Source organism: Miniopterus schreibersii (assembly GCF_964146895.1).
Source record: "Miniopterus schreibersii genome assembly, chromosome: 2".
In the NCBI taxonomy this organism is placed as follows: Eukaryota; Metazoa; Chordata; class Mammalia; order Chiroptera; family Miniopteridae; genus Miniopterus; species Miniopterus schreibersii.
In genome coordinates, this window is record NC_138102.1 from 143,163,961 (window position 1) to 143,176,649 (window position 12,689).

At 55.6% G+C, this 12,689-nt stretch overlaps 1 protein-coding gene across 2 annotated transcripts in view; it reads left to right on the top strand.

Moving 5' to 3' along the window:
• The window catches only part of FMNL3 (formin like 3), a 51,363-nt gene extending 38,681 nt beyond the window's left edge, over positions 1-12,682 (top strand). The window contains exons 7-27 of one of the 2 annotated variants that reach the window (XM_081130169.1): positions 819-927; positions 1,105-1,181; positions 1,500-1,593; positions 2,664-2,738; positions 3,554-3,664; positions 3,982-4,131; positions 4,539-4,640; positions 5,576-5,855; positions 6,506-6,574; positions 6,664-6,788; positions 6,981-7,183; positions 7,916-8,150; positions 8,302-8,370; positions 8,479-8,559; positions 8,661-8,790; positions 9,451-9,611; positions 9,929-10,030; positions 10,381-10,473; positions 10,758-10,881; positions 11,008-11,124; positions 11,808-12,682. In XM_081130169.1, the coding sequence (XP_080986295.1) occupies positions 819-927; positions 1,105-1,181; positions 1,500-1,593; positions 2,664-2,738; positions 3,554-3,664; positions 3,982-4,131; positions 4,539-4,640; positions 5,576-5,855; positions 6,506-6,574; positions 6,664-6,788; positions 6,981-7,183; positions 7,916-8,150; positions 8,302-8,370; positions 8,479-8,559; positions 8,661-8,790; positions 9,451-9,611; positions 9,929-10,030; positions 10,381-10,473; positions 10,758-10,881; positions 11,008-11,099 (2,482 nt within the window). In that variant the 3' untranslated portion in view covers positions 11,100-11,124; positions 11,808-12,682. The remainder of the gene's footprint in view (positions 1-818; positions 928-1,104; positions 1,182-1,499; positions 1,594-2,663; positions 2,739-3,553; positions 3,665-3,981; positions 4,132-4,538; positions 4,641-5,575; positions 5,856-6,505; positions 6,575-6,663; positions 6,789-6,980; positions 7,184-7,915; positions 8,151-8,301; positions 8,371-8,478; positions 8,560-8,660; positions 8,791-9,450; positions 9,612-9,928; positions 10,031-10,380; positions 10,474-10,757; positions 10,882-11,007; positions 11,125-11,807) is intronic. The other variant, XM_081130170.1, reaches the window with a different exon arrangement.
• Positions 12,683-12,689: the final 7 nt, after the last annotated feature.

A 12,689-nucleotide genomic window follows, 5' to 3' on the forward strand; every position in this document is an offset into this window, starting at 1 on the left:
TGCACTCTGCCCCATCCGCTGCTCGGAGCTGCCATCCAGCCTGCCCACTGCTCATCTTCCCTTCATGTCTTCTTTAGGCCTTTTCTCTCCAGTGCTCCAAGGTGTTCATTTGTCTGCAGTATCTTAAGAGCTGTCCTGCCCGGAGGCAGGTGGATGGACCTGATGACTTGTCTCAGCCCCTCCTACCTAGGGAGGCTTTCCTTTGTGTCCTGTGGCCCTTTCTGTCGTCTCTCTTTCATGGCCATACTTCTCCTGGTCTCCTTTGGGTTTTGCCCTCTGACACTGCTCATCACTCCAGTCATGCATAAGCAGATACCATTTGTGCTTCCTCTTTCTTCCATGAAACATCACTGGGGGGCTGTGTATGCAAAGTCAGATGTAGCCCTGGGTGCACCTAAAGCCTCTGGGGCCTGCGCTGCCTTTTCTGAGACATAGAAGTGGGATGGGAGCCAAGTGCTCCTGCCCTAGGGAATGTATGGAAGATGCAGCGACTGGAGGGAGCAGGAAGAAAGACTCAAGTACATCTCCCTGGACCCTCAAAGACAAGGAAGGCCTACATACCTACTGTTGTATTTTGAAGGACCTCTGCGCTTAGGAGGTTTGGGCACTGATTGTACAGCCTGGTTCCTGGGTAGTTCCTGACCAAGGCCTGATCCAGGGAGGTGGAACAGCTGAGTGCCCTGCCCCTGCACCCTCTTTCTCAGGGCTGGTGGTGCAAGGTCCTCTTTCTCCATCTCTGTTGCTGGTGAGGGGCAGCCTGCTGTCTGGGCGATGGTGAGCACTCCTAGACCCTGGGCCAACAGCCACCTCTCCCCCAGGTATAGCACTCTTCCTGGGCGCAGGGCCCTGAAGAACTCCCGCCTGGTGAGCCAGAAGGATGATGTCCACGTGTGCATCCTTTGTCTCAGAGCCATCATGAACTATCAGGTAAGGGGCAGCAGCCCTGGGGGCTCGGCCTCTGCTGCCTCACCTGCCACACCAGGAAAGCTAGGAGGGCACCAGCTTTAAGAGAGGTTTACTGGTGGGCCTATAGTCAAGGAGTCCAGGATCTGCCTTCCCCACCATCAAGGTCTCCCTTCCCTCTGTCTTTTCCCCTTGCTACAGTACGGATTCAACCTGGTCATGTCCCACCCCCACGCTGTCAATGAGATTGCACTCAGTCTCAACAACAAGAATCCAAGGTAAGCTCCTTCCCTCCCCTTTCCTCCCCATTCTGCACAGAGCTCTGGAGATCTGGGCTCCACCTTTCGCTGGTGTGCGGTGCTGTGTCCTGGGGCAGCGCCCTGGTTTGGGTCCCTCACCTCTGCTGGAGCAGAAGCAGTGTCCATAGTTTCCCCCGGGTCTGCACAGCTTAGTGAGGGAGCAGGCCTGCCTTCTTTCCCACACCCAACCTCTCCCCTCTCTACTGAGGCTGTCTCCACTCTCTAAAAGGACTCAGTTGAGCTTGTGGTGGCCATGGTGGGGAGCTAGGGTGTTAATCTTCCTTCTTTGCCCTTTAGGACCAAAGCCCTTGTATTGGAGCTCCTAGCAGCTGTGTGTTTGGTGCGGGGAGGTCACGAAATCATTCTTGCCGCCTTCGACAACTTCAAAGAGGTGAGTCTTCTGCATGTGTATGTGTGTTTGGCGGGAGGAGATGGGAGCGAAGTAGGTAAGCAGACTTTCCTGCAGTCTCATACATCCCAATGATTTTAACATCCCAGTGCTTATCTAAATGGCCTGCCACCTCCCCCTTTTGTTTTCAACAAAACTAGAACTTCAGTCTTACCAGACTGTGTCCAGGGAAGTTCTTGATTAGCCAGCTAAGGGTGCCCTCAGACAGCTGAGGCTCTAGTCCAGTGCCTCTAGTTCTGGCCATGCATCAGAATGCCTGAAGAGCTTGTTAAGCGAAGACTCTGGGATGCCTGGGTATCTGTGCTTTAGCAGGCCCCCCAGGTGTTCTGAGACAGTAGACCCACTGGTAGAGCACAAGGCCAGATGTCTTTGCAGTGGGAGGAGAAGGCAAGCAAGGATCCTTCTGGGTTGGTGGCTGATACTAGTGAGGGGAAAGGGAGCTTCTGCTTGGAATTTCCCCAACTTTGGGCCTGGCCCTAGAACCCCTGTCTGGATTCCTCGACATCCAGCTGTAGCCACTGGCCCCACCCCTTCCCTCTCCTCTGTGCACTGCTTCCCTAGCATCCATTGTTCAAGCCAGGAAATGGCTCTTCCTCCTTGAAGCCAGAGCTCAGAGGAGTCTTGGGACCCCTCTCAGCACAGGGGCTTTCCTGCATCCTGGCCTCTCTCCTGCATCCCCACTGGGACCTCAGCCCCTGTCTCAGCCAGAGCCCCCAACCTTCCTTCTTCCTCCTTCCTTCAGTAAATTGGCCACAGCAAACCCCTGTGTTTCTTGTTGGCCTACTCCCAGGGGATCCTAAAGCTCACACTAAGGCATGGGCTTTATAGAGCTCCCTCAGCAAGTTGGTGGGGGACCAGAAACCAGGGCAGGTTTCAGGTGCCAGGTCCCAGGCTTTCTTCTGTCATGTCCCACATGGCTTATTATAGAGAGAGAGTTGTGGTTAAACTTGGTCTGAATCAGTCCTTTGGCCATAGTGTACCTGGGAGACAGGGTTTGGGGGCTTGGGCTTGGCCTGGGGCAGGTCCTTTCACTGAGAAGTCCGATTGTTCAGGTATGCAAGGAGCTGCACCGCTTTGAGAAGCTGATGGAGTATTTCCGGAATGAGGACAGCAACATTGACTTCATGGTGAGGAACTGGGCCTGGGCCCAGCGGGGCTGCGTGCTCCCTGGGAATAAGGGCCCTGCTGACACTGGATTTTTTTTTTTTTTAAATATACCTTTATTGATTTCAGAGAGAGGAAGGGAGAGGGAGAGAAAGAGAGATAGAAACATCAATGATGAGAAAGTTGTCATTGATCGGCTGCCTCCTGCACATCCCGACTGGGGATCGAGCCCGCATTCCAGGCATGTGCCCTGACCAGGAATCGAACCACATCTCCTGGATCCTAGGTCGATGCTGAACCCCTGAGCCACACCTGGCCATGCTGACAGTGGATTTTGATCTTCTGTGTAGAACCTAGAATGATTTTCTCTCCCCAGTAAATGCTCCTTGTCCCTTGCCCACCCCAGAGAGCTTTTAGAAACTGTAAGACAGTGTCATTTGGTCATCCCGAGTCTGCTTCCTTCCCCCTTTTGGTGGCCTTACTTTCCCTGGTTCTGACCCTCTCTGCACTGTTTTCCCTTTCCCAGCTCTTCCTCCAGCTTCTCTGCCCCTCAGACTAGGGTCTTCAGCTAAAATAGGGATGTCTCAAGAGGTACCTGCTGATGTGCAGAGGAAATCAGAGTGGTAGCTTCATTTACATCTATTTCTCATGTAATTTACTTCTCTTAATACACTAAGAATACTAAGTTTGATATTTTTTAAGTTAAAATGCTCATTTGCTCCCAGAAAGATGCTTTTGATTGTCCACCTGACAATGCTGGTTCTAACAGCCGCCCACCCTCCCTGTCTCTTGGTCTCTCCTGCCTTCTTGTCTGCCCGCTGGGCCGCTTCTTCCCCAGGTGGCCTGCATGCAGTTTATCAACATTGTGGTGCACTCGGTGGAGGACATGAACTTTCGGGTCCACCTGCAGTATGAGTTTACTAAGCTGGGGCTGGAGGAGTTCCTGCAGGTGAGCTGGGCTCGAGTCCTCACAGGGTGAGGAGCTTCGGGGCAAAGGACCAGCTAGCTGAGCCATATCAAAGATTTTTCCATTTACAAGAGCCTAGTCACGGATGCTCCTGGAACCCTGCCTGTCTTCTGTGGCATGGGACCCAGACCCTCCCGCAGAGGGCGCCCCAATCAGGCAGCTTCCTGGGGCGAGAATCTGGCATTGGCTCAGAAGGAGCTCCCTGGGTCTTATGCTCCAGGAAGCAGCCATGGAGGGTGATGGGGACTAGGCCTTTCTCAGGAGTCTCCCCCAACTATGACTCCCTTTGCTCTCCCTAGAAGTCAAGGCACACAGAGAGCGAGAAGCTGCAGGTGCAGATCCAGGCGTACCTGGAGAATGTGTTTGATGTGGGGGGTTTGTTGGAGGATGCCGAGACCAAGAACGTGGCCCTGGAGAAGGTGGAGGAGCTGGAGGAGCATGTGTCACACGTAGGTGGTCTGTCCTCCTCTGCTGCCAGAACCAGTGTTGAGGCTGGGCACGGGAGGGGGGCATCAGAGTTCCAGGAATCCTGAGCTGACCCCCTTGCCTCCAGATGGAGCCCAGGGAATCCTTGGGCACCACCAGGCTCTCTAAAGCATGTCCTGACTGAGGTGCTGGACCATCCAGAGATTGGAACACATGGTGACCTTCCAGACGGGGTGTGAGGTGGCCCCCGGCTTGAGGGAGTCTGATGCCTTATACTGTTTCACGTGGTCTCAGACCCTGGGCCCATGGGAGCAATGTAGGGAAGCCGCCAGGCCAAGCTGCCTTGGGGCCCGGTCCTTACTGGGGTTCAGGCTTTGCTGAGTGCTCAGACTTTAGGGCCAGCTCTGAACCTACCCTTCCCATCTTGCAGCTCACAGAGAAGCTTCTGGACCTAGAGAACGAGAACATGATGCGAGTGGCGGAGCTAGAGAAGCAGCTGCTACAGCGGGAAAAGGAACTAGAGAGCATCAAGGTACCGAGTAATGATGGGGAGGGCGTCCCTGCGTGCTGCTGGGCGCCAGGGCCTGCAGATCTTTGTTTTTCTTTCCTGAGTCAAGTCCTTGAGAGTCCAGATCTTGATTCGTGACCTTGAGGCAGATACGGTGGGCTGATGATTTTACCCCATTTTTTGGCTGGAGAGGGAAACTGAAGCCTGAGTGGGACAGAAGAAGGTGGGAGTATATGGGGCACCTGCTGGCACCTCTGGGGTCCAGCCCTCTCTTACCAGCCCATCCTGCTGCTTTTCCTGCCCCTGCATCCCCCCAGTGCTTCCCCCAGCCCTGCGTCATGAGCAGGCTCAGAGTAGCCCAGGTCCTCGGGGCTGTCATTAGGAGATCCACCAGCAGGGGCTCCTCATATTTCAGTGTCTTCTCTGTCCCCTAAGCTAACTTTTCGTTAGTTATAAAATCATGCCCCAACCTGTCTTTTCTTCCAAAGGAATACAGTTATACTGGCTCTGTTAAACTCAGTATATATCTGCTGAGCCCCTGCTAAAAGTCTGAAGAGCTACCTGGGGAGTATGGGGGATACAGAGATGGCTAAGGCAGGGTCTTGTCTGTAGGGGGCTCCCAAGTGAGCGAGCACACAAGGCCAAATGAAATGAGAGCAGTGGCGAGCACAGAGGGCCCAGAGCTACATAGCAGGCTGATGGTGGATCGGGAAGAGTTGCACCTTCCTGGTGGATCAGAAGGGGCGCCTTCTACCTGGGCCTGGAGGGACCAGCGAGACTAAGGCTGGAGTGGAGAGGAAGCTGTGCTCCTCATTTCAGCTTCTCCTGGTCCCCACCTGAGTTTTTTGTGCCGCTTCTAGACACCCTCCCAGAGACCCTATAGCTGGGAGACCCTTGAATAGGAAGTCTCACTCCAAGGGCAGTGACTGCTGTGCCTCCAGCCCTTTCTTTTCTGACAGGAGACTTACGAGAACACGAGCCACCAGGTACACACTCTGCGGCGGCTCATTAAAGAGAAGGAGGAGGCCTTCCAGCGCCGATGCCACTTGGAGCCCAATGCCCGAGACCTGGAGTCAGTGGGCAGCGAGGCCCTGGCCCGGGTGGGCCCTGCAGAGTTGAGCACGGGCATGCCACCCTCTGACCTGGACCTCCTGGCTCCCACCCCGCCCCCCGAGGAGGCCCTCCCTCTGCCGCCTCCACCTGCTCCTCCCTTGCCCCCTCCACCTCCCCCTTTACCAGGTAAGGAGGACCCTAGGAGTCGGGAGGGGCAGCCTCACTGTGGGGCCAGACTAAAACCTATCAGCAGTGCCTTCCTCAGGGAGAAGCTGGGGACCCGGCTGGAAGGGGGTGAAGGCAGGTGGGAGAGCACTGAGGGGTGGTCTAGAATCTGAGGGAGGTTCAAGTTACTAGGGAAGGGATGTCCAAGGGTGGGCATGGATCTGTTTTAAGGGTCATAAAGCTGCTGCTCCTGATTCCTCTGAAGACAGCCAACAGAGGGCTCTGATCAGAGCAAGAGAGAGTGGGGCAGAGACTGCCCCTGGGAGCCGCTTGGGCCAAGTTCATGCAGCCTCCTTCCCCGAGGCTCTTTTTTTAAAAAAATCCTCATCCAAAGGTATGTTTAGAGAGAGGGAGAGAGAAACATCGATGTGAGAGAGAAACAGTGACCGGTTGCCTCCCATACACACCCCAACGGGATCTAACTCGCAACCTAGGTATGTGCTCTGACCAAGAATCGAACCTGAAACCTTTTGGTGTGCAGGACAGCACTCCAACCCAGCCACCCGGCCAGGGCCCGAGAGTCTTAAAGGCCAGGTGGGGGAGACAGAGGGGAGGGGACCTCTGGTGAGTCTCTTAGCCCCTGGGCCACTGTGCCATTCTTCTTCCTCCAGACAAGTGTCCCCCAGCCCCACCTCTCCCTGGTGCTGCTCCCTCTGTGGTGTTGACAGTAGGCCTGTCAGGTGAGTGTCCCCAGGGCTCTGGTTGGGGCTAGTGGGACCAAGGGGGTGTGTCATTGGCCCCTGCCTCACTGATCCTCCTTCCAAATTAGCCATTCGAATCAAGAAGCCTATCAAGACCAAGTTCCGGCTGCCTGTCTTCAACTGGACAGCACTGAAACCCAACCAGATCAGTGGCACTGTCTTTAGCGAACTTGATGATGAGAAGATCTTGGAGGTAGCAGGGCCTGGGGCCCTGAGGGGAAGTTGGGGGTTGGGGAGCAGGTTGCCCTTTTAGCCAGATCTCCTAGTCTTGGGAAAGCCCTCAGATTTCATGATCCTGTGCTGAGCCCATGCTGCTGGGAGTGCTGCCAGGGCTTCTCTAGTAGTAAAAGGCCACAGCACTCTCCTTCTTTTCAACTCCTGCCAGGACCTGGACCTGGACAAGTTTGAAGAACTGTTCAAGACAAAAGCCCAAGGCCCTGCCCTTGACCTCATCTGCTCTAAAAACAAGACAGCACAAAAGGCCGCCAGCAAGGTGACCCTGTTGGAAGCTAATCGTGCCAAGAACCTGGCCATCACCCTACGCAAGGCTGGCCGCTCAGCTGAGGAGATCTGCAGGGCCATCCACACGTGAGGCTCCCTCTGATCTGGCCCTGGTCCCAGCCAGTTGGAAAGCCACTTCTCCACCTTGGATCCTGGCCTTCCCTGGGTTCCAGGGCATTGGCAGACCTGCCTCACACCCCTCAGTCACCCACTGGCTTGGCCAGAACTTACTATACTGATGCCGTGTACCAGGCATTGTGTGAGATGCTGGGGATTCAACCCAGACCTTCACTCAAGGAACTCCCAGTCTAGTGGGGACAGTCCAGTAATGCGGGGTCATAACCACCAAGGTGATGGAGGTATAGGCAGCTTTGGGAAAACAGGGAGGGCCAGGTTGCTGAGCTGAGTAATCAGAGAAGACTTCCCAGAGGAGGTGATACCTTACCTGTGACCTGAAGGAAGTATATGAAATCCAGTTCAGGTCCTGGAGGGAGAAGTCTGGTGCCCTGGCTTCAATTGGCTATGAAATTGGCTATGACCTTGGTGTAAGGAGAGGAGTAGGAGAGACAAGGTAGAAAGGTGAGCAGAAGTCTTGCAGCCTGGGCTTCCTAAGCCATGCTCAGTTGTGAAGACTTCTCCCTAGGTGCAGAGAGAGGATACTGAAGGGTTTTTAAGCAGGGCATGGGATGTTTCCCTCTGCCTCTGGCTGTGTCCAGCTCACAGACCTCACCCTCAGTCGTCCTAGGAGCTGGAGAATAAAGGGATGACGGATAATGTGGGCAAATGCGAGACCTGAGGGGGTTCCTCCCTCCCACATAGGTACGACCTACAGACACTACCTGTGGACTTCGTGGAGTGCCTGATGCGCTTCCTGCCCACAGAGGCCGAGGTGAAGCTGCTGCGGCAATATGAGCGGGAGCGACAGCCCTTGGAGGAGCTGGCAGCCGAGGACCGCTTCATGCTGCTCTTCAGCAAGGTGGAACGGCTGACCCAGCGAATGGCTGGCATGGCCTTTCTAGGCAACTTCCAGGACAACCTACAGATGCTCACGCCGGTAGGGCCCCCACCCAAATCACAGTCGTGTTCAGCTCCCTCTCCGCTGTCCATCTGCTAGTCACTTCCCTGGCCCTGCCGGTCCTCCCAGCCCCTTGCTGACTTGGCCTCAGCCTGGCCTGGGTTACTCAGCTCTTCACCTTGCCTTCCAGCAACTCAATGCCATCATTGCAGCCTCTGCCTCTGTCAAGTCCTCACAGAAGCTGAAGCAGATGTTGGAGGTGAGGAGAGGTTGTAGATGAGGGTGCTGGTGGGGACCAGGGGCTATATAGAGAAGGAAGGAGCTCTCAGCTCTTGGCTTGACCTCCTCCCACGCATCTTCTGGACAGATCATACTTGCACTGGGGAACTACATGAACAGCAGCAAGCGGGGAGCTGTGTATGGCTTCAAGCTCCAGAGTCTGGATCTGGTAAGATGGTGGGGGCGACATGGGGCAGGAAGCCTAAAGGACTGTGGCTGTGGAGCCAGGGGATTCAGTCCTCTCATGTTGCCCCCTGCCCTATCTCCCAGCTGCTGGACACCAAGTCCACTGACAGGAAGATGACACTGCTGCATTTCATCGCCTTGACAGTGAAGGAGAAATACCCAGATCTGGCCAACTTCTGGCACGAGCTGCACTTTGTGGAGAAGGCTGCAGCAGGTGAGGGGGCCTGACCTCAAGTTCAGCCCAGGAAAATCCCAGGAAGCTATGAGGAGAGGGAACGCTTTAGTCCCTTTGTTTCTGGATTTTGTTGTCTTCTTTCTGACACTTCAAAGCTTTCTGCTGAGGCCATGGGCAGGGGCCGCCCCAGAGGGAGCCTTCCTGCAGGCACCAGACCCAGCCCAGCCCTTCTCACCTGGGTGCAGTGGGCAGAAGAAGGCAGCAGTGGCTCTTTACTCCCAACCCCTTCACGCTGGCTCCAGAGACAGTGTTTCTCTATGATGTGTCAGAAATGCTTAGAAAAACCATAAAGCCCCTCAGACATAGGTAGCTGTTATTTCTGCCCAAATCAGGAAAACTGGGGCAGGCCTCAGGCAGCTCCATTTTGGAAACTAGCAGTTTCTCTGGCTTGCCTTCCGTTGCTACTTCGCTCTTTGGGGTCATGAGTTCCCAGCCTCCATTCATTTTCCTTGCCCCTGTGAAAGCCTGGCTAGCTTGGTGTGCCCTCCTGTGTCCACCTGGGTGGCTCAAGAAGCAGGAGTGTGAGAACCTGGGTGAGCCCATGCTGAGGGGAAGGGCCAGAGTTTGCTGTAGCCCAGGGCTGGGAGGTGGGCATGTTGGGCTTTGGGCAGGCCTCAGCCTGGGCTCTAATGACCACAGTGTCCCTGGAGAACGTGCTGCTAGATGTGAAGGAGCTGGGCCGTGGCATGGAGCTGATTCGGCGCGAATGCAGTATACACGACAACAGCGTCCTTCGGAACTTCCTCAGCACCAACGAAGGCAAACTGGACAAGCTCCAGCGCGACGCCAAGACGGCCGAGGTGAGCACAGGGTGGAGGCTGGTGGCAGCAACCAGGATTAAGGCACTGTGCCCCTCTAGGTGGGCTTAGTTTTGATTCTTGGAGCAAATAACTTTTATCAAGCGCTGGCCAGCTGGCTTAATGTGGGGGATAGGGGCCGTTGGGGGTGACAGGCAGCTGCCTCTGGCAGTGCACACTCTAGGGAGTTTTGGGAGCCAAGGTTCTTTTCCAGCCGATAGGGGCTGAATGCTGCTTTCTGTGGGCCTCCTGTCCCTGGTGGGGAGGGGGCTTCTCCTTCCTTGCCAGGCTGATGACCCCTTCTGCCCACCCTTCCCCAGGAGGCCTACAATGCAGTTGTGCGATACTTTGGTGAGAGTCCCAAGACCACACCTCCTTCTGTATTCTTCCCAGTATTTGTCCGATTCATTCGTTCTTACAAGGTGAGCAGGAGAGAGACTTACAAAGAAAAATGTCTGAGAGAGAACTGGTGTGGGGCGGGTTGGGCTTCAAGTCTGGGCCTTTTCTGTCTCTTCCTCTGGGTCCTGGGAGGGAGCAGTGGAAGCTGGCCATAGGCCTTAGCTGTGAACTGGTGGGCAGGGTGGGGGCCCAGGCCCTTCCTGTCATTGTTTGGGGCAGGAAGTGCCCCTCCAGAGGGTGGCCACCTGGGGTTGCTGGTCCCACTGCCACCTACTCTCCACCCTCAGTGTCAGCCCTTCCCCTTACAGCCTATGTGTGTCTCACAATCCCCCCCCCCACACACACACACACACACTCACACCATGGTTCTTAGGAAGCAGAACAAGAGAATGAAGCCCGCAAGAAGCAGGAGGAGGTAATGCGGGAGAAGCAGCTGGCTCAGGAAGCCAAGAAACTGGATGCCAAGGTGGGTGGGACCAAGACGGGCCTGGAGGAAACCAGGCAAAGGATTAGGAGGGGGTGGAGCAAATAGAGAGGAGATGGAAAGCTGGAGCCCACGGACCACCCAGAGGGCCTGAGGCTGGCGTCCAAAGGGATGGAAAGAGGGGCTTTGGGAGGGGATTCCCAGGCAAGGACAGGGACAGGGCTGCCATGAACAATCAAGAACATACTTGGACTGCATCTTGGGGCAGGAACTATCCCCATGGTAGGTTAGTGATGACTCCCTTCCCTTCAAATGCTTGGCACTAGACCCCATCCCAGCGGAACAAGTGGCAACAGCAGGAGCTAATTGCCGAGTTGAGGCGACGCCAGGCCAAGGAGCACCGGCCCGTGTATGAAGGGAAAGATGGTACCATTGAGGACATTATCACAGGTGGGGCCTTTCCTCCCTGGGGCCTGGGCACTGGGCCCAGCTCCCAAAACCCAATCATATTTCCTGCGCTCTCCTCCCACCCCACCCCATGGGGCCTGACCACGGTCTCTCTCTCCTGGGCCACAGTGCTGAAGAGTGTCCCTTTCACGGCCCGTACTGCCAAGCGGGGCTCACGCTTCTTCTGCGATGCAGCCCACCATGATGAGTCAAACTGTTAACCCCCAAGGCTGGGGCCCTTGACAGGTATTGGGCACCATAGCTGCCCCTCTGCATGCCTACCTCCCAAGACTACTGCTGGGGTCCACAGGCACCTCCTCCTCTGCATGACCTGGCACCATCCTCTGGCCACAGCGTGGTGATGGGGACACATACTTCCCTTCCTGCATGCTCTGAGAAGCATGGCTTATGCCCTGCATGTGCCCTCAGGGAAGTGGTATCTCCCCACTAATGCCGTCCTAGCTTCTACTAAGACCAAGGGGTAGGGACCAGGCCACTGCCTCTGATGGCTGAGCCTGAGACTCTGTTACTGGGCTTGGGTATCCTTTGTCCTTATTCCCGTTAGGACCCCTCCTCATAAGAGCTCTGGCAGTAGCTTCTGCCCAGGCGCGTCAAATGTCCCTTGACCTGTTTCCCGATATCCAATCTGCCAAAGGTCTCTTCCCAGCTTCTGGCTCTTGCTGAGTCTACCTTGTTTCTGCCACTGCCCAGTGGCCTCTAGTCACCCCTACCTGGTCCTATGAAAATGCAGAGATCCAGCCATCTCCCTGACCATCCCCTCTAGTGTTTTTAAGCGTTTTTAAGCTCATCTGACTCATGGCTGGCTCTTCTCTGGCCCTGTCTGGGCTGCTCCTGAAGGGACTATTCCTACAGAGGGTGAGCCTGGCCTGGCTGCCCTGCCCACTCATAGGCCTCTGTTTCCCCCACAGGTCTCCACCACCAGCCTATTGTCATTGGCCACCAAGCCAGGAGTGTGGCCCCACCCAGTAGCCCCCCTCGGGCTCCAGGCCCCCACTGAGACCCTCTAGGAAGCAGAAGCACTTCAACTCTCAGAGTCCTGCAAGTCCAACCATTAGACCTGGAGCCCTGGAATCAGCCAAGGGCCCAGCGGAGGGCCATGCTGCTCCAAACCCAGTGCCCACCCCAGCTCTCAAAGCTGCATCTTGCCTGCCGCCACTGTGGCACTAGGTCTTTCGGGGCCTGGCACGGCCCTGGTGCCTCCAGTACTGCACTTTGCCTCCAAGGTCTTCAACTTCACTTCCTCAAGGGTCACCAAGGGTCAGTTCAGGGCTGGAAAAAACCATTTCCAGCTTTAGCCTACACAGGGGCACCTAGGCCACTATCAGTAAATAGAGCCATAGGGGACAAGAGAAGTGTCCAGGCTTGGGGAGCCCTGGGACCCTGCCAATCTCAGATCATCTTTTACCAGGAGCAAGGCCCTCCTAAGCCTGGGCCCCGCTCAGCTATGCCCTGGTGATAAGGGTAGAGGAGAGATGCTACACTTACTGCCCTTGGCCCTGGCCCTTTGCATTCCAGACTCTGTCTTTGCTGAAGTGGGCAGAGGGGTTTTTCTCTGCTCTAGTCCCAAGACAGCTAGAGAAAGGGTATGCCAACAACACCTTCACCTCCTTCCCTCAGCTAGGTTTTTTTTTGAGGGGGCAGGGGGCATGGTGGTCTTAACTGGCTATATTCTCAGTCCCCTGCCGGTTTCTTAGCCCCTGGAAGGGAATACAGGGGCCCATTCCTTTTTGTACATGTATCATCTCCCTTCTCTCTTGTATATAAACCCTAGATCTTCTTTCTCTCAACAA